We start from the raw sequence: 20,085 nt of genomic DNA, 5'->3' as shown, positions 1-20,085 counted from the left end.
ATACTAATCTATAAGTGGTAATGTACTTATAGCACAACCATAATCTACATATGTAAACAATGGGCCATGATGGGGCTGAGGGGGTGCAACAATCTACTGGGCCAACTCTTGAAGGCACCCAGAGTGTTTTTGGTTGGGGATTTGAAACTAGTCAGATAGATTCCATCTTGGTAACAATATGCACTGTATACAGAATTTGGAAGAAATAAGAACTAATAAACGAACTTTCAAGAACAAAATTTCTGTTTATGAAGCAAAGGAAATAAAGAGTACCGTATGCCATTGGAACAGTTGCCTTTTCATGGAGTCCCCTATGCCATTTTATTGACAAATCAACTCTCAACAAGAGTACTATAAATATAACAGAGATATTAAGTAAAGCTGAGTTAATGACAAAATTCACTGATTGCTGCATTAGAAAGTAGAAGAATTGGAGAATTCAATTATTAGATTTTCCATTGCACGAGGTAAAAAAGAGGTTCTTGTCAGATTATACATTCTCCAAGACCAGCAACTTTACATACATAGCAATTAAGGAACATGACACAATCTGTTGAAGCCAACAATTTTCTCAAAACATTAAGCTTGCCCAAGCACCAATGAAAGCAAATCCCCCAAAGGGGGCTAGTTTAGAGTATTTCCTGTCTTCTAAGTATGCAACCGTGTAACACCTGCAAACCAAAACCAGCATTTGGTTTCATAATCTCAATTCTACTAGTTATCTCAAGATTATCTACGAAAGCATTTTCAATGAGTAATACAATTCAACGGGCAATTTAAGACGATAATTTGTAAGGTTGAAAAAAAAAATTTGGAATTTAATGTTGAGGAATAATATGAGAAAAAGCCAACAATGACGATAAGCATATATCAGGATATGAAAGTCAAGCTAATGGAAGTGCCAGTAGAATCATCATTATTGGCCAGGACTTGAATTTTCAAGTAAAATCTATCAGAGTTGACATTCTAATAACGGAAAAAAAGTGCGATATTGACCTAACAGAAAAAAAGTGCGATATTGACCAACAAAAGAAAAACAGGTATTCAATTGTGTGTTTTGAATCATTTATTGATTCACGTTTTAGCCCTTAGTTCTAGGGATCATTCATTTGAAGCATTCTAGATGCATAATCAATGTCAAATAACGATCAAAAAAGGACATTTTCGAAACAAACGATGTATGCAGGCATAGTGTGGGAGAAATTAAAAAAAAAAAAAAAGAAGAAGAAGAAGAAGAAGAAGAAGACAAGTCAACCATGAGGCCACACGTTAGACACTCTCCAGAACATAGAGTTACTAGGGGTTCCTGAAATGATGTATTACCACCACACCACACCACACCACACCCCCTCCTCCACTTCCTATTTAGTTAATCATCGATAAACATCATTGAGCCTGATGATCTTTTTGATTATTTAGTTTTTGGTGCCTCATTGCTTATTCCACGTAAATTTAGAATCCAATTTATCAATTCAAGCTCAAAAATACCTTTTTGACAGATAGATCCTTGGATATATGGCATGATAAATGAAGTTGTCTCTTACCCAGTCAATACCCTTAGAATCAAGCTAGAAGTAATTATAATAAGGTGAATGATCTCACTAGAAAAGTCAAGTTAGGATCCTCGTGGTTTTTTTTTAATTGGAACACTGATCTTGATAGTACGATGAGTACTTTGAGTACCATAGCATGAACGACGCACGTGCTCATTTGACTAGGATAAAATTCATAGCTTCTACTGAGTTCTTATTTGGTACACATTCTTTAAAACTCTTTTTTCTCATAATCATTTTCAATCACATTCTTCCAACGAAAAATTTGTGAGTAAACTTAAAACTTTTCCTACTTTGTAATGACACATTCTCAAAAAAAAAAAAAATAATAATAATAATAATAATAATAACTAAAAAAAAATAAAAAAATCATTATTACAAAATATATTCTAAAAAATTGGGGCTCAAACGGGGCTAAGCATGATTTACTATCCGCAACGCATTACACTAATTGCTAGTCACAGCTAGGTTAGGACCCTAACACTTCGTAGCTTAAATGAAGCTTCAGACAGTTATATTGTAAATATAAATTGATAGATCACTTCTTATTACAGAATTTCCATTGCGTGAAAAAGAAGAAGTAAAAGCAACTCACTGCTAATTACTCAACACCACCAAATCGAAAAAAATACTTGTCCTCATATCAAATAGTTCCAAGACAAGCTTCAGCTGATATTTATAGCGATTCACGAATTTTGGTATCCCTTCCACTCAATCTTTCTCCACAGTTAACAATTTCAAACAACCATTTTCCTTCTCTGCTCTTTCAGGACAATTCAGTTCAAGCAGAACAGAAATAGTTACAGTGAGTTTCCTTTGGTACTAACCTCGCCAATTTTCATTGAGTTGTTTAAAGAGGACGCTCTGCTTGACTTCATTTCTAGTCCACTTTATCGAAGAACTAAGAAATGTGTAGTGGAATTTAGTTTTATAATGATGCGGAACTTACAAGTTTAGCTTTATCTGTCAAGGACTAAGTGGTTCAATTCTGCAAATCCAAATAATAGATTTCAATGATGCTACAACGAAGTAATACTTACGTCCCAGAGAAAGCCAGGATTCCAGCAGTCAAAAGGCTTCCATACTGCAAAACACACAAATCACAACTATGCTGAAGTTATCAAAAAATAATATTGAGATAGGCATCTCAAATCGGAATTAATGAACACTCACAATGTTTGGGTGGCTTGTAATAGGGGCAGCAACCAGGGCCGCCGTGTGGACCAAATGATACAGAGATGCTGTTTGCCATACCTTAAAAAAACCATTTCGCACGTTTACAACCAAATAATCGAAAACATCACTTCAGTTTCTTTGTACTTTTTATTTTCATTTATTCAAAATAGTCGAAAAAGAGAGATACAGGTATTGAAAGAAACCTCTTTGTAAGAAGGATTTTTTGGCTTGAAAGCGTGGGCACCGTATGTTCCCAAGCCAAGAGCCGCTATACCTATGAATTTTCTAAAATTAAAACATGAAAATTGATAACAATTGATTTTACAGAAGTCGTAAATCATGAACAAAACGAAAACAACAATATCTTCAAGAGTAGAATAAAAGGGGGCAAATGAATTCAGTTCATACATTTCAAAAAAAAATAAAAAACATAGAAAGAAGAGCAATTGAGAAAACTACCAGAGATTGCAGCGACTTTGTGCCAGATACGAGAATCCATTTGAGTGCCCGTTGGTCAATCCTGCTGCTTTAACCCTTATTTATATCTCTGCAAGTATTCAAATTTTAAGGGAATATGGCAGTAGACAAGTATCATTTTCTTATCCAACTTTTTGTTTTGATAGCAATTGAGTCCTCAATCTATCTTTCTTTCCATTGGGAAAATTTAAAATCAAAAAATAAAGTCTATGTACCGATTTGATATTAAATAAATATATTGGGGACTAGTTATGAAATTTTTCCCTAGCTATTTATCGGCTGCAAGCCTCTTCCGCCTTCATCATCGCCCAGTGGGTTCAAGGGCGAACACACAGCAAACTTGTGTGATGGGTTCCAATAGCAAAGTTCTTTTAGACTTGGAGTCCAATGATAACACTACCAACTCTTCAACCTCATGCTTAGGTTTCTTCTCTCTCTCTCTCTTCTGGGATTTTTTGAGTTCGTTTTGTTTTATTTTTTCTGTTGTTATTAATGTATGAATGTTCTTTATTGCAGAGTCAAGACTTCAATTTTGCGGCAAAGATGATGTCCTTTTGCAGTCTGGAACTATGAAAATAAATCCTCCTCAGCAGAAGCCCACAATTTGTCCTCTTCCCAAGAGCAATGGTAAAGTTAAACCTGCTTTCCATTTTTTTTCTTTCCTTTCAATGGTAGCCGTTTCGTTTTCTTTAATTGTTTGTATTTTGATAAGTAGATTCTCCAGTGATGTTGTTTTGCATACGGGTTCTGAAATTTTGGTATAGACAATGTTTTCATTTGTAAATTTAGTGCTGGCAAAGCAAATATACCCAAGTACATACACTTTATTCTGCAAGGATGAAATTGGGTACAAAATCTTTTTCCTAATTTGATGACTAATGAACTCTGTTTTGTATCATTGATCGAATTATGATTAATGTCTAATAATTTTAAGACGTGTATTTTATTTCCTGGAACTGCTCTAACAAGCTGGTAAAATAGTTAGATATAAAATGAGAGCCTCACTCTTTCAAAAATTACTAGGCTTTTTCTTGTACTTTTTGATGATGATTCCAATACTTCAACTATTCAGTTATAAAATATTTCTTGCGATTTACATTTAGGAAGTCATAACTATAAGCAAAAAATGCGTATGAATCCCATGTATGAGCAGTTGTACTGCTTTTATGGTGACTTTGCATCTTGCAGTCATGCTAGACCAAAATAACGATTAGATGAATATGTCTTCTTCACAAAAAGAACTAGAATCCCATACATCTTGACTGTTGATTGCTAGCAAGCTATGAATTGTAATGTTTCTCAATTCAAGTCTCAACTTAGTCATTTTCCATATTTCTGTGACTGGCGCTGTTGGCGTTGCTTTCCAAGTTGTACCATTGTAGCTTAAAATTCTTAACAGTGCAGTCATGCAATGGTTACAACATGAATTTCTCTAAGCTGCCACTCATTTCTATCTATTTATATTTCATTGGCTTTAGGATAAAAATCTTTACACGGTCACATGCTCTTATTTGTCATGAACATTTTTCTTTCCTAATGATTCTTGGTCTCTTTAAATTTTGAAAAATAAATGTTACTGTTGCTTGGGATAAATGTTTACTTTTTCAACAAAAGACAAAAACGATCCACTATCTGTTTACGTCATGCAATACGTGGAGTAACTCCCGATACATTAAAAGCAATCATGTCTGTCATTGCAATTACTGGATGTGGGGAGAGCTTGCAATGGCTGGTTAGGATTGTGAGTAACCATTCATGAGTGAGACTAATGTTGTTTTTTTCAGAACCTTGCGATAAATCAACTGTGGCTGCTCGAAAATCCAAAGTTGCTTAAATAAGAGTGTTTCATAAAATATGACTCTGAAGATGCAGTTTAGCCCCTGTTTGATGGCCATTAATTGGCAAAAACAAAGTTTTGAATAGTGAATTTTTGAAGAATGTGTAATTGGAAGTGAGTATGTAGAAAAAAAGAGTTTTGAAATAAAGGATGTCAAAGAAGGGCTTATTAATTGTGATCTGTCACATAAAGTAATACTAATATCATTAACGGTACCCAGTGGACTGCCAAACAGATACCTTGTACTGGGGATATTGTTAGATAGTTGGGTAGATGCCTCCCTTGCCATGCCCCCACCCAAATTAAACAAATAATGAAAGGAAAATTCATATTGTTCTGTTTCGAACTTGCAGAAGAAAATTCTGCTCCAGGGATAGAGGATGCAAAACTCCTGTATATATAAACAAAATGATATTGGTTACCCCAGTCTATAATAATCCGTCTCATTGCTTGCAGTTTTGGGGAAAGTGAAGGATTTCCTAGGCGTTTTATCAGAGTCAAATAGAAATATGATGCAAGAAGCCAAGGTATAATAAGTACTATAATGAAAGTGAAGATTTTTTTAGTTTTCGTCCGATTATGATCTGTTTGCATTAAGTTTTTCTCATGCTCTTGACATAATACAGGACAATCCTGAAAATTATGATATTGAAGTCCTGAGTGGAAGAGAATCTGAATACATAGAAATGGTAAAGACTGTCTTCAATTATTTGTCTTGGTTGTGGGAGAGCAAGTTACAACAGTAAATTTTACAATTGATTATTCGATGCCTATGTTCCCAGGACTTGATGCTGGGCATTGCTGATCTTCATACCCCTGAAGCCGTTGCTGCTGCAGAGTCTGCAATAGCTGGTTATCAACCAATAATTCCCTTGGCTGGTGATAGTAGTAGTGGGTCAGAATCAGAAGATAGCAGTGATGATGATGATGACAACAATGTCGAGGACGATAAAGAAGAACATTCTGCAAAATTTAGTTCTGAGGCGAATGAAAAGGATTCAAGCAAAGCACCAAGGAATCAGAAATCAAGAAAACGGCCAAACATTGTTGAGATTTCTTAGATTCTGATGCTTTTTAGGTAACTATTGAGTTTTGTTGTAGAAAATGAAGTCACGGTCTGCTGGTGCATGGTCGACCAGGAATTTCGGTTAGACGAGTGATTCAGCGAATGCACCCGTGATATCAAACCTTTGATCGTGCTCTCTCTCTCTCTCTCTCTCTCTCTCTCTCTCTCTCTCTCTCTCTCTCTCTCTCTCAAGTGTGATTCAAAGTGAATCATTAGGTCAGAAAACAAGAACAGATCATATTTGCTACCAAGTGGGAATCATATTTTATTTGCTTCATGTTAAACAAGATTATAATATGGAAACAGGAGTCAAGATCAATATTTAGCCAAATAATGTCAAATCACCAACATCAACTTGCGTTGCATGGTCACATAAATACAATAAGATCTTTGGCACCTAGGGAAAGAAAATGACTAATTATCTTATGCAATGCCAAGGTTCAAAAGAAAAGGATGACTTACTGTTCCACCACCCCATGAGTCACCGATTTCCAAAAGTCCTTTGTGTTCTATTTCTTGAGCACGTGAATCTCGTTCATCAAACGATGAGTGAGTACCATTGACATAACTTTCTTTTTTAAAAGAAATAGTGTTTGATTCAATCATGATTAATGGTAAAGAGATATGCTTGTAAAAAAATGTACCCTGTTTGATAGGTATAATAGTTTAGTCTAGATTTTATTTTAAATTAAAATCAATAATTAATTTAGAATTATTCTTGAAGTACATAAGGGTGTCTAAAATGGACGCTCGACGTCCTCTTATTAGAGGGGTGCCTACGCGGGAGTGTCAAATGGACACCCTTATGTACTCTAAGGATAATCCTTAGTTTTAATCTCATATTTAATTTGATCGACAATTTTTCAATTACATATTTTATTAACTTTTATCAAATTTGACTAAAAATTTAATTTTAATTCCCATCAGACAAAAACTATAGCGACCCACGTCGAACCGCTTCGAACACATCTCACCCCACTATTCATTTTACACAAAACGTGACTCTCATCTCAACTATAATACAAAAAAGGTCAGCGTGTTCAAATTTTGGTTGCACGGCCACCTGAAATAATAATTTTCACCACCCACCATCTCCACCTATATATAAATTCACAACCCACTTCTCTTCAAATTGAAGTTTCCATTACTGAGTATCAGTTCATTGATTTCATACAGGTACCAATTGTATAAATGCGTTCTTTCTTACATTTCCCATAACGGTGTTTAACAGATCCAACATCCCCAAGAGCTTCCATTTCTGTAGATTCATAACCAATTTTAGATTCCTACTTGTTTAATTTGATCTAATTTTCTATGTCGTAATTTTAGATCTATGCATAGAATACAATTCAGATGAAACTTTCCGTTGGTAGATTAATATTTGAAAATTAATTAATTAAAATTAATGCCCCCTAGCCTCATGCTTCTTCTGTGAAGTTAAATATCACATGGAAGAGTTTAAGAAATTTAAGGGCCACGCATTCTTAACAATATATGTTTTCTGTGCTGAAATCGATCAAATTTGAATGAAACAGGACATAATTTGCATTTATTTTGATCATGGCACCAGCTACAGCAACGGGGGATTCGATTAAGCCCAGAGGTACTGTATATGCTATTTTCATTTTTAGAATTTGAAAAAGAAAGAGCAAATACATTACATTCATTGAGGTTTTTTTACTATTATAGTGACATCCCAATCTTTCCAAATATGAACAAAATTGATCCAAAATTGTAACTTGAGAAAAGGGGAAAGAATAATTCCAAAATTTGAACCTTATTTAGTGCTTTGTATTTTTAGTACTATGATTAGAGTACATGCAAACGCTACTAAATGGGGTTGATATAAACTTACAAATTATTAAAACTTGACATGTTCAGTAATGCACTACTTTTTTTACACTTTATCTTTATTAAATTATTCTAAATATCTATTTGTGTTTATTTGTAAACAAACAAGTTGTTTTGATCATATTTTAAAAAAATATGAAGTGCTTTAAGAAATAAATTATATTTCCTAATTTTGTTTGGACGTTGTTACAAAATTTTTATAAGTCATTTTACTAAAACCGATGCTTCCTTTTAGTTCAAAAACCCAAAAAAAAATGGTTATGAGAAAAAAGAGAGAAGGAAGATAGTTCAAATTACCTCTAATAATAGTTTCAAATATAGCCCTTGTTTGAGCCCCATTTTGAAGAAAAAATGTATTTTGGAATAGCGATTTTTTGGAGAATATGTGGTTAAAAAGTAGGAAGAAGTTATAGATTTATGTGTAATATTATTTTATTGAAGAATGTGTGGTTGAATATGAGTTTTGGAAAAATGAATTTTTGTAAGAATGGGGCTAAAACAAGGGCATAGTATGAAAGCAAAATATAAAAAATGGGTAATACATTTTCATTTTTTGGGCTGACATGGGAGGATTTGTTTTGGATAACAAATCTCATGGAGTTTCTATGATTTTTGAAAAGGGAGGGGTATTCCAGTATTTTTCTCAAACGGAAAGTAATTGCTAGAAACACTACTTGCTGCACTATCTTGTTCTGTGTTAGCTTGTGTAGTGCGCCTTTGTTTTTTGTTAAGAGTCTTTAGTGATTTAGGTTTAACAACTTTTTAGTCTTCAGTTATATGTGTGCTTTTCTTCTCTTAGAGAGTTTAATGCATTGTGAATTTTTTTATTTTATTGTTGGTACTTCTATAACTCTAGTTATATGCTTTTTTTCCCTTCTCTTAGAGTATTTAATGCTTGTGACACGTTCACCTTGATATAATGTTTTAGCTTTATAATTAGTAAGTACTTGTCAAGATTTGTTTAATTGGCATGAAATCCTCTGCTTTGGTTTGAATAGATGTTTGCATCGTTGGTGTTGCCCGAACACCAATGGGTGGCTTTCTTGGCTCCCTTTCATCACTGTCAGCAACCAAGCTTGGATCTATAGCTATTGAGAGTGAGATTGCTAATCTTACATTTTGTCATCCAAATGGAGAAATTTGTTTATACAGTGAAGTTCTAATGTTGTTTCTTTAACCTGCTAACTTTAAGGTGCTCTTCAGAGAGCAAACATTGATCCATCACTAGTACAAGAAATTTTCTTTGGAAATGTACTCAGTGCAAACTTGGGACAGGCTCCAGCTAGGCAGGCAGCATTAGGTGCAGGGATACCCAATACAGTGATTTGCACTACCGTTAACAAAGTCTGTGCATCAGGGATGAAAGGTTTGGTTCTTACTATAAAAAACAGAGATCTTCTTTCGACCAAAATTATAATTTCTCTACTGCAGAAATAGGAAGGCATTATATTTGTGATATTAGTCATTACATACTCTGTTTTCGTTACAGCAACTGTGCTTGCAGCACAAAGTATCCAGTTGGGCATCAATGATGTTGTTGTGGCTGGTGGCATGGAAAGCATGTCCAATGTCCCTAAATACTTAGCCGAAGCAAGGTTAGTGATCTAATTTAGGGTCATGCTTTTGTTACTTACAATCTGCTTTGGGTCAAATGATTTTTTTTGTATTTCCTATTCCCCCTAAAGATTAAGAAGATAAATTTTCACAATTGTGAAATTGACAAGTGATGCTGTCATATTGCATATAGACTGAATATAAAGGCAAATATCTAGATTTCTGGTATGAGCTAACCATAATAATGTACACTTTCGCTACTGCTGACCAAAATAAAGGAACCATAGCTAGACCTTTCCAATCTCAAATGCTATCTTAACTTTTCCCACTTGTTAATTCTGTCTAAAAATCTTTCATTTCATTGATTACGATCACCCAATGTGCTACCACATGTTTTTCCTTTGTGTGGACTCTTCAGAACAATGAGATAATCATTAGGCTTGATGATTACAATTTCAGGGCTTTCTTATCTTGTGATGCCCATTCTAACTACAACAGTAAAATTTTCTAGCTTTGTTGCCTCCACAAATGTAAAATGATTGGATTTCCCATTTTGCTTCTGTGAATTATGAATGTCATATTCATAGTTGTTGCTGTTATGAGTACAGTAGATTCACTAGTTTGCAGGTGTTGCAAAATAGTTTAATATGTAACATATATTATATGGATTTTAATATATTCCAGGAAAGGATCTCGACTTGGACATGATACTCTTGTTGATGGGATGCTGAGAGATGGACTATGGGATGTCTACAATGACTTTGGAATGGGTGTTTGTGCTGAATTGTGTGCCGAACACCATGAAGTCACGAGAGAGGAGCAGGTCTGTCTACAAATACCAATGAATTTTTTCTTAATTTGAATAGTTTAGTCAACTATAGTGTAATTCTGATTACCATCTTACTTCTTTTCTTTGTCACTCATGATGTTCTAAATTATTGTAATATATTAGTTCTTTCTATAAAAAGAATATGTATTCATTTTCTTTAATCCTAGTTTTCTCTTCCCTTTCATCATAAATTCTCCCCAATATATATTTGGCTGTCTTCTTAGTCAGGAAACAGGGGAGAGGAGTAATGGGTTTCTTGGTTTGCAATACACATTTCTTTTGCTTTTATTTCCAGGAATCTGTTGTCCGAAAACATGTTGCTTATGTCAAGAGTTTGATGATAGTACCTCATCATGCAGGACAATTATGCAATTCGAAGCTTTGAGCGTGCCATTGCTGCTCAAGATAGTGGTGCCTTTGCATGGGAGATTGCTCCAGTATGATAACTAGAGCTTAGATTCTAGTTGTAGCTTTCCCTGAAACATGTAATGAACTGCAATCTGGTATCATGCAGGTTGAAGTATCTGGAGGAAGAGGAAGACCATCTACAGTAGTTGATAAAGATGAAGGTCTAGGAAAGGTGAAATTCTCACCTACTACTGAGACTTACACAATAATGTACTTGTTTCTGTGCAGATCTCACCCAATATCAGTGCTATAATTCATTTGTATTCCATAGGAAGAAGTGCACTTAGAGAAAAAGTGTTGATCATGTCTATATATATCATTGGACGCTGCATTTCTGTCATCATGAATTTTATGGGAGTCAAAGAATATTTTGGATTTATTTTTCCTACTGTTTTGGAAACTAACTTGCCAAATTGTTCCACCCTTAAAACAAGAACTGAATTAATGTGCCAGGCATTACTGTTATGCGTCCAAATCCGCCCGGTATCAGAAAAAAGATGCATTTTATCAGTTAGCATATTCTTAGGTTTTTGTGTGTGCCTGTGCATATGTAGATTAGTATTAAGTTGAATATTTATTGCTGCTCATTCTTCTTTGGCTGGTCAGTTTGATGCTGCAAAGTTAAGGAAACTTCGACCAAGTTTTAAGGAAAATGGTGGTACTGTCACTGCTGGCAATGCTTCTAGCATAAGGTTATTTGCCTTTGCAGTCCTGCATTCTTATACTTCATGTTCAGTTCTATTGAGTAACACAGGTTCTGATTGAGCAGCGATCATTAATCTACTCATGTTATCATTTCAAGGAATCATTTAAATTCCTAACTTGGTTCATTTAGTATTAGCTTTGAAGTGAAGGGTATTTGCTGTTTTTCTATTTTATCTCTTTAAATGAAATCCTTAACTATTTTAGTTGCACCCCGGATTTTCTTGTGATTTCCTGCACACTGATTAAGCTTCTCTTAATCCTATTCATTCCAAACGAAACTGGGGGAAAAATTATGGAATAAAAATTTTACTTTCGTGTTTCCTTTGAAAATTATGCAATCAAGGAAAACTTTTTGTACCTAAAATTTTTATTAAGTTTGGCACTAAATTTTAGTTTTTCCTAGAATACATGTTCGAAACATATCATCCCACACACCCACCCACCGCCATTGCACATACATGCACAAAGAAATATTCTTCGCTTCCATTTGAAACAAATGGGGTCTAGGAATGTAAAAACATTAGAGATTGAGTCCAGAAATCCTTCAAGTTGAGGTTTATTTACAAGTGAATCTAATCTTTTTTTCCAGCGACGGTGCTGCTGCTCTGGTCTTAGTGAGTGGAGAGAAGGCTGTGAAGCTTGGACTACAAGTCATTGCAAAAATCTCTGGATATGCTGATGCTGCTCAGGTATCATGCATGCTTATGTTTATGTGATTCTAAAATAAGCTTAGCTTTGTAAGTTCTACCATGAAGGAATTGATGAATCTTTATTTCTACACTTCCCATATTCACCTTAAATATAAATTTGGTTGACTTTACAACATTGATGTTTGAATGGAGCATACTTTGCAGGCACCAGAATTATTTACAACTTCTCCAGCTCTTGCCATTCCGAAGGCTATTTCAAATGCTGGCTTAGAAGCATCTCAAATAGATTATTATGAAATCAACGAAGCCTTTTCGGTATATCTGTCTTTCACTTGAGTGAATGGTTTATCAAATGGAGTATGTCCTTATTCTGCACACGTGATGCATGCAGGTTGTAGCTCTTGCTAATCAGAAATTGTTGGGGCTTAATCCAGTGAGTTGTTCAACTTCAACCTCTCTCCCTATCGCAACAAGCCCTCCTCCCTGTGCACCAAAAAAAATAAAAAATAAAAATGTGTTACTATGTGCAAATGCCAGTGTTTATGTTGTGTGCATTATCCGTTTGTGCCGATATAATGGGTAGATTCCACTGTGTAATGATATTACTGATATTTTGCAGGAAAAAGTAAATGTACATGGTGGAGCTGTATCCTTAGGACATCCTTTAGGTTGTAGTGGAGCACGTATATTGGTCACGCTTTTGGGGGTATGTTTTCTTCTCCACTAGAGAGTTAATCTGATGTTACTGCAATTTTGGAAAAATGAAACCTTTGGTGAGTGATAGGTATAGCCGTATGTTACTCTTCTTTATGAAGAATTTCGGATTATTTTCTTTCATAGATAAAAACTACACAGTTTTGTACATCTTGTATAGTTCATGGATGGGTTTGAACGAGTTGAATTAAAGATCAATTGTTCGTAGAACAAAAATGATAAGCTGTTTTCACTGACTTGATCGAACTGCATTGATTCAGGTATTGAGGCAAAACAACGGAAAACGTGGAATTGGTGGTGTTTGCAATGGAGGAGGAGGTGCTTCAGCACTCGTGATAGAGCTTGTATAATCATTTTCTGCTTTTTGGTAAGTCTAAAAGTTAGAAGGTAGTAGAGTACCTAAGAGTATGATCACCATTTAAATGCTGTGTATTTCTAATTTTTATGCTTGTTTGTGTGATGAGTTAATGAGTTTTGTGACTAAAAAGGTCTCAATTGCAGTTACTTTCAAGAGATACGTATGCCATGAAGAGATGGACCTAACAAAGGAGTAAATTGTGTGTGTATTTTCTTTTAATTTAGAAGTATAGTGATTTCCTTTTCTTCATTTAATAAATGGAAATATACTTGGATTGTACGAGGGAGATTACATTTGTAAACCTAAAAATGAAAAGAGAATGTAGTTAATTTCACTCATCCCTCGTCGTCTCTCCCAGGATTTTCCAAGATTGTAAAACACAATCATTCGAATCTTATTTCTTTGTGAGAGTTCATTGTTGGAATTCGATTTCTTTGCGATTTAGAGTTTATTGATGATGTGAATCATTGCCTTTTACAGTACGCTATGATATACTAATGCAGAAAAAAAAAATCCTCAATAAACCCTTTTTATATCATATGCTATTGTATCACCTCATCTATCAACTTAAATTATTAGAGAATGGATTTCCAGTCAATAAAAAATTTCAATATATTCTCTCTAGAATTTACAAAACAGTACATATTTTAGCCTGCATTCAACTGAAAGCTTTGTTTACAAAAAATAAAAGAAAAATTACAAAGTCACACACATTGAAACTTTTAGACTCTGGATATTCTGCGCTTATGCTCGAAAATCCGGCGAAGAAGGTAAAGTTGAAGAACACTTGATCCAATAAGTGCTACTGATTCCAAAATCGCCTTCTGAATAGCTCCCCGTCTCATACCTTCGTTAACTGCATCAATTGCGCTTCGTTAAATGATCACATGTATTAATGGTTCGTCACAAGTGTGCATGATTGTGAGAGTTTCAACTGATAAATTGAAAACTCTTCCAAATTAATACTTGTTGAAGACAAGAATTAAATGATATATTCGAATAGCTTAAACTTTTAAATTAATTGGTTACCAAATGTTTGACGGTCACTTTGCGCCTGTAACCAATGTTGTTCAAACTGGATGTTGTATAGAGCATCTTCTAACTTTGAGATTTGTTCCAACAACGGCTTAAAATGTTCTGTACGTAATCATACATGCATACAAACATTTCAACGATAAAAAACAAATGTTATCAAAATTATACGAGAAGATCAATCAAGCAATGTGGATGGATCAACACGTACGTACCATCCTTTGCATGTTGATTAGAAAAAAAATGAGTAACATGAACGTCAAAATCTACGGTTTCATGATAAGGTGACTTGTTTTTGAAGCAAAACCGATATACCCCTCTCCTATGAGCCAGAAACTCATACGTCTCACTCGTCTTGTCTCGAAATTCATGAATTGGATCGCCCGATGGCCCTTTTATCTAATAAATATGACGTAATCGTTAGAGTCATGATTATTCGTAAAGGGCAAGATGCAATATGAGAAGGGAACACAAGGTGACTCAAGGTAGAGGTTCATAGCTACACAAATGATGCCCAATCTTACAAATGAAACACCCAAAAATCAATGGAAAAGATTTAAAAAAAAATAAAAAAAAATTCAATCAAGAAATAACATCTATTAGAAGGGGAAAATGAAAAGAAATTACCATGAGATCGATCCCATCATCACCGTAATGCCAAGTAGCATCAGCTTTGATGGCAACAAAGGAAATATGGACAGTTTCACCTTCATATTCAACATTGTATGAAACACATTCTTCTTTGTTCAAAACAAATCTTATTCCAATTACTCCTTGCATCGACAAAACCACAACCATCAATATCATCTTCGCGTAAATGCCCGATCCCATCTGCACCAATTAATTTCAATGATCGTATATATGCTTAGTTCAAAACAGCCATGAAAATATAGATATAGGGAACTTACTTTTAGATGTCCAGAGAGAGAGAGAGAGAGAGAAGAAAATAAATGTCTGTTTTTTTATGTTTGAGGGGAGTTGGTTAGAGTCGTTAAAGAATTTACACTTTATTAAATATTTTTACTTAATTAACATAAGTTGTAACTTGGTCCATTTTTAATATAGATGTAATATTTCAAATCGTGAGCTTGTACCATTTGTTACTCTAAGGCCTTGCGTGGGAGGTTTTTTCAACGATTTTGGATGACATCATTTATGAGGGATCAAGAAAAACGGTGCTTGCTAATTTTTTTAGACACCGATTTTTAATGGTTTAAACATCACTCAAACTCGCTATAGTATAATTTTGATCGTTTCTCTCAAAATCGATACTTTAAAAAATTCTCATAACCGATGCACCAAACTCCCAAGCAAGCCTAAGAGTTGATTAGTTGGACTTATTGTATTGCTAATTTTTTATCTTCTTCAATTCAAAATGACATATACATACCATAAGTGTAAATTGCCGCCTCCTTCCTCAACCTATAGCACCATTTGGACTTTTCACCCCATCCTCCTTTGTTCTTAGCTTAAGCTCCTCAACCTATCGTGTTAAATAGGCAAAAGAATACGAAGTTTGAAGAAAAATAATATAATAATACCACGTTTTGATTCTCTCTTGTAATGTATGCATACATAGTCATAAATTTATAGATTGTGGAATTGTAGGAAATTTGAACATTTTATACAGGCTTTTGCATCGCATTTGTAAATGACATGCTTCTGTATTCTCCATAATGTACATAAATGGACCATTGACTTGTGTAGCAAAACCTTGTCCATCAGTTGATATTGAACACATACAGATGCATTTCTTGTGTTATCATTTGAATAACTTCCTGAAACCATCAAAAATTCTAAGAGCCCTTAGTTCGCCGCTTCTTATCTCTCTCAATCTCCTCCTCAGTATCTGGTATTAAAAAAGAAAGTAAGACAATATCATCAGATTCCAGAAAAAATAGAACAATGGTGCTGGTAAAAACGAGAGCGTTAAAGATACGTGCAAATGGCATTATGCCTCATGGTTTTGTGCTGGTAAAAACGAGGGATTCAAGATAAGTCCCAGTGGCATCATGCTATCAAAATGGATGTATGGGATATCTGCAGTAGGTTACATCACTTTCAAAGGAGTATATAGAACTTGGCGATTCACAGTACCAGAATTCATGTTTCAGGTCCTGTATCCTTGGGTAACAACAGCCACATAGTGTCAAGATTGGTATCAAAGAAGAAAGCGCGTGTAAACAATTACTGCATGCCTAAGTGATCAAAAGCTATATAGCTTCATGTAAAATCATAATTACCATACCCGACCCGGTCGTTGACCCTGTCAAATCATCGGGTCAATGGTTGGTGGGTCATTGCAATGTCTAATTTTAATTTTAAAAAAAAATGTATTAAAAACAAAGATTAAAATGGGACATATATATTTTTGTTGTCACGGTGGTCGAGTTTTCAATAATTCTTAAGAGAAGCACAGGTTCGAATCTTCATCATTGCAAATTTGATATAAAATTTTGCTTTGAAATTCGTAACTAACTAGTTTGGTTTGAACTGGATCCGTTTTTCTCCAAACCTGTTCGCTTTGGATGGTTATTAACTGGATCAACTGGTTCTTGATTGTTTTAATTGCTAATGAACCAATTAGTGCAAACTGGACCAGACCATTGTCCGGTTAACTGGTTGCCGGTTCAGTTTCAATAACTACGTGTAAAATAATAAAACTGAGAAATTGGCCCAACTTGACTTATTTATAGGGAAATTGCACTTGAACAACCCCTGGACAACCAGGGTGTTATGTGGCACCCCCCCCCCCCCCCCCCCCCCAAAAAACCCCCCCCCCCCCCCTCCCCTTCTCTTATTTATAAACATTTTCTCAAGGACAATGAAACACTATCCTTATTTATGCATGAGCTGCAGAAGAGGGGCATCATGAGAGTTTGGGGGGTGGGGGTGGCCACCAACAAAGGAAATTTGAGAAGTTTAGTCTGCCGCAGCTTCCCTTCATTTTCATTTACAGATTTTTTATTTTGCAATAGATCTTAAATGATGGAAGGCAAACTGATTTTGAAGAAAAATAGTTGAAAATAGAATTTTGTCTTTGTTAATTAGTTGTGCAACAGGCAAGTGAAACACGGTAAACACGTGTGAAGTAAAACACAGAGTCGAATCATCAAGCAGCCAGTAGAGGAACCTCACACACATGTCATTATATTTACCGTGGTGACCTATGATTCAAGTTTCAAATGCAAAAAACATAGCCTATAAAATTGTTTAATCTTCAAATTTGTGTGCAATTGTGTGTTAAATATTGAGCAGCATAGACTAAAAGAAGGCCATATCTTGCAAAATAGGGTGATTGCTTACATATTGAGCACGAAACAGTATCCTCTGTTCACTAGTGCACAAATCCACTGCTAGCTGTTTCAGAAATACTTTCCGATTCAGGATCTTTGGATTTGTCACATCCAGATCCATTGACCCACTTGCCTGTCATAATGTAGCAAATTAAAACCAATATTTAAAAGTAAACTCTCACATGGATGCATATCTTCAGAACATGATTTCCACAGAAAAAATACAAGATTTCAGTTAGAAATGAAAATCACTCACCCGAAGGAATTTGGAATACTTTGATATGCTCGACTCACAAGCATCCAATACAAATTGCATTGCATCTTCTTCTATTTCAGGGTATCTGAAATCCTTTTTTGATGTAATCTTATTTGAAGCTGCAGTGGCCATCTGGAATAAATTTAAAGTCATGTTACGAATTGCCTAAAATGTAAAAGAACTATTTTCTCTCTCTTAGGTTGCAAAACTACCAGACCTCTTCAAACTGTCTGATCATACTTGGAGGGCTTACTGCTAGATAGGCATACGCCATCAACTCCAAGGGCCAACCAGTAATTTGTAAAGGATAACACTGTGACCTGGTAACAGTTGACAATAATTAGAAACTCCAATATTTTCAACAGGAACAATTACAAAACCTTCATAGCTCAGAATGACGTATAGTTTCAGTAGTATCATGACTCGGATGATTAGGCTGCAATCCTATTCTCAAAATCATTAAAGAAATAACCACCTAACATTGTTATGAGCAGTGAATCATTTATAAATGAATGAAACCATCCAATAATAGGTACTCACGCAGATAAACCACACTTCTTCAAAGTTTCCAACTTCTCTTTGTAACATTTGTCAGATTTTCTAAGTAATAATGACAACTCAACAGAATCATGAGGGTTGGTTCCTTCTTGGGGAACAAATCCATATGAAAGCAGCAGCTCCCCATTGGATTTCCTTCCATATGATATGAAAACCTTCAAGAAGTTGTGCAACAGAAAATTATACTCATGTAACAGGTGATAAGCGTCAAATTGTTCTATAAGATAATTTATAATGGCTTGATCACAGAGCAACAAGATAAAAGTAGCAATTACTGCCATATAATAGAATTTAAACAAAAACAATAGTTGTCTCCTTAGAATTCATAATATAAAGGAATGAATAATTGGTAAGGAGTCCCGAAACATCCCTCAAGCAAACTCAAAGGAATAAATAATTAGTAAGGAGTCCAAAACATCCCTCAAGCAAACCCATCAAAGGAGGAGGTAAAAAAGAAAGAGACAAGTCTTACAAGGATGAAAATAAAATTCAAAGACAATCATACTTTCTCCAACATAACACAGTTGAATAGAACGTTAAACATTTTCTTTTGGAGGTGAACACATAAATAGAAGTCATTATTAAAAGAGAGAGTTCTATGGCTCCAGATCCAGTTGCATATAACCTTAAGAAAACCAAAACAAAATTCAAAAGCATTAGAATCTGGCATATTCTTAACATTGAAGTTTGTTTCTCATAAGATCTCCCAGCTGTTACATTTTTGATATAGAAATGTTAACTTGTCAGCATCCTGGAGCTTGTGTACCTGCTCACCTGGCTCATATGCTCGATCAGTTGTAAAAACAACTCCCTGGGAGGATTTATCATAATCCAGAAACGTCTCCACCTTGACAAAGCAAATAAAACTCTCAGAGCTATGGTTGTGCAAGTCAATTATGTCAATAAAACACATGGTTATCCAGAAGTGGGCCATAAAAGTTGTACCTCACAACTATGATTCAGCATGTCTGCCCAAGGAACCAAGGCAACCTTTCCATCCATTGCGGGTAAACGGACCTGTGTAAGATGGATATAACTTCTATATCATTCATTTTAATAGATTGATATATGATTACGTTATCAAAAGATTTTGGCATCAAGAATCCGAATCTCCCCCGTTTTCATTGGAAGAATTACAATCAACCATGTCAGTGCAACTCACCAAGCGAGAGAAAAGAATGCCAAAAGACCATTTAAAAGTCTCCATGTTGAATACCTGAGAAGGCATACACAACATTTATCACCAACAAAATTAATATGACATATTATACAAGTTTATTATGTCAGAGACTATCTTTACTTCTTTTCAACAAGACTGTCAAGCGACTTTCATAGAATTGTGAAAACGTAATGCATAACAAGTATAAGGAAAACATGCATGGGTAAATATATACTAAGGAAAACCAGGATAAAAATTAGTGCATAGGTTGGGTATTGGCTCAGACTCCAGTTCAGGCCCATGGTGTGCTAGGAAAAGGAGGGATTCAAGCAGTGGTAATGGCAACCATCTTTCCAATAAAAGACCAAATTTGGTCACATCATCCATGCTGAAGATTCATCCATATTTTCCTTCTCTAATGACTCAAATCCTTTGTTATTTCAATGTTGGATATTAGTATTTTCATTGAAAAATTTGTCGGCTGGGCAAATGTCATGATGTATACAAATTTTATCATCCTTATTCTAAGAAAATTTCCACTTTTATGAACGTCATTTTTACTGGAAATCAGCCTCCCCCCCCCCCCCCCCCCCCCCCCCCCACCAC

At 35.0% G+C, this 20,085-nt stretch overlaps 5 protein-coding genes across 6 annotated transcripts in view; 2 read left to right on the top strand and 3 right to left on the bottom strand.

The window, feature by feature from the left end:
* Positions 1-430: 430 nt before the first annotated feature.
* On the bottom strand, positions 431-3,337 carry LOC111402106 (transmembrane protein 256 homolog). 2 transcript variants are annotated; one of them, XM_023030177.1, is made up of 6 exons: positions 3,189-3,337; positions 2,933-3,003; positions 2,727-2,807; positions 2,594-2,637; positions 2,381-2,454; positions 431-671 (listed from the first exon to the last, which is right to left on the bottom strand). In XM_023030177.1, exons 1-6 carry the CDS (start codon positions 3,226-3,228, stop codon positions 649-651), a joined length of 333 nt encoding a protein of 110 aa, XP_022885945.1. In that variant the 5' UTR covers positions 3,229-3,337; the 3' UTR covers positions 431-648. The 2 variants fall into 2 exon arrangements, with proteins under 2 accessions (XP_022885945.1, XP_022885944.1); XM_023030176.1 differs by lacking the exon at positions 2,381-2,454 and having other exon boundaries at positions 3,189-3,336.
* A 92-nt stretch (positions 3,338-3,429) lies between these two features.
* On the top strand, positions 3,430-6,386 carry LOC111402105. The gene is made up of 5 exons (XM_023030175.1): positions 3,430-3,629; positions 3,723-3,833; positions 5,500-5,570; positions 5,670-5,732; positions 5,826-6,386. Exons 1-5 carry the CDS (start codon positions 3,458-3,460, stop codon positions 6,102-6,104), a joined length of 696 nt encoding a protein of 231 aa, XP_022885943.1. The 5' UTR covers positions 3,430-3,457; the 3' UTR covers positions 6,105-6,386.
* A 737-nt stretch (positions 6,387-7,123) lies between these two features.
* LOC111402104 (acetyl-CoA acetyltransferase, cytosolic 1-like) lies at positions 7,124-13,629 on the top strand. Its single transcript, XM_023030174.1, has 15 exons — positions 7,124-7,285; positions 7,645-7,712; positions 8,959-9,057; positions 9,153-9,326; positions 9,450-9,555; positions 10,199-10,337; positions 10,703-10,780; positions 10,858-10,923; positions 11,358-11,443; positions 12,046-12,145; positions 12,311-12,421; positions 12,498-12,539; positions 12,726-12,812; positions 13,081-13,187; positions 13,322-13,629. The coding sequence occupies exons 2-14, from the start codon at positions 7,670-7,672 to the stop codon at positions 13,168-13,170; spliced, it is 1,221 nt and encodes a 406-aa protein (XP_022885942.1). The 5' UTR covers positions 7,124-7,285; positions 7,645-7,669; the 3' UTR covers positions 13,171-13,187; positions 13,322-13,629.
* Positions 13,630-13,771: 142 nt separating this feature from the next.
* LOC111402761 (transmembrane emp24 domain-containing protein p24beta2-like) lies at positions 13,772-15,035 on the bottom strand. Its single transcript, XM_023031100.1, has 4 exons — positions 14,838-15,035; positions 14,426-14,609; positions 14,208-14,315; positions 13,772-14,034 (listed from the first exon to the last, which is right to left on the bottom strand). Exons 1-4 carry the CDS (start codon positions 15,015-15,017, stop codon positions 13,901-13,903), a joined length of 606 nt encoding a protein of 201 aa, XP_022886868.1. The 5' UTR covers positions 15,018-15,035; the 3' UTR covers positions 13,772-13,900.
* A 702-nt stretch (positions 15,036-15,737) lies between these two features.
* LOC111402103 (ribulose-1,5 bisphosphate carboxylase/oxygenase large subunit N-methyltransferase, chloroplastic) overlaps positions 15,738-20,085 on the bottom strand; it is a 7,159-nt gene continuing 2,811 nt past the window's right edge. Inside the window, exons 5-12 of the mRNA XM_023030172.1 lie at positions 19,483-19,536; positions 19,266-19,337; positions 19,087-19,167; positions 18,303-18,475; positions 17,980-18,082; positions 17,763-17,894; positions 17,517-17,639; positions 15,738-16,059 (exon numbers count right to left, since the gene is read on the bottom strand). Of these exons, the coding sequence (XP_022885940.1) occupies positions 15,973-16,059; positions 17,517-17,639; positions 17,763-17,894; positions 17,980-18,082; positions 18,303-18,475; positions 19,087-19,167; positions 19,266-19,337; positions 19,483-19,536 (825 nt within the window). The 3' untranslated portion in view covers positions 15,738-15,972. The remainder of the gene's footprint in view (positions 16,060-17,516; positions 17,640-17,762; positions 17,895-17,979; positions 18,083-18,302; positions 18,476-19,086; positions 19,168-19,265; positions 19,338-19,482; positions 19,537-20,085) is intronic.

Source organism: Olea europaea, chromosome 10, assembly GCF_002742605.1.
Source record: "Olea europaea var. sylvestris chromosome 10, O_europaea_v1, whole genome shotgun sequence".
Classification (NCBI taxonomy): domain Eukaryota; kingdom Viridiplantae; phylum Streptophyta; class Magnoliopsida; order Lamiales; family Oleaceae; genus Olea; species Olea europaea.
This window is presented reverse-complemented; position numbering and strand designations above follow the sequence as displayed.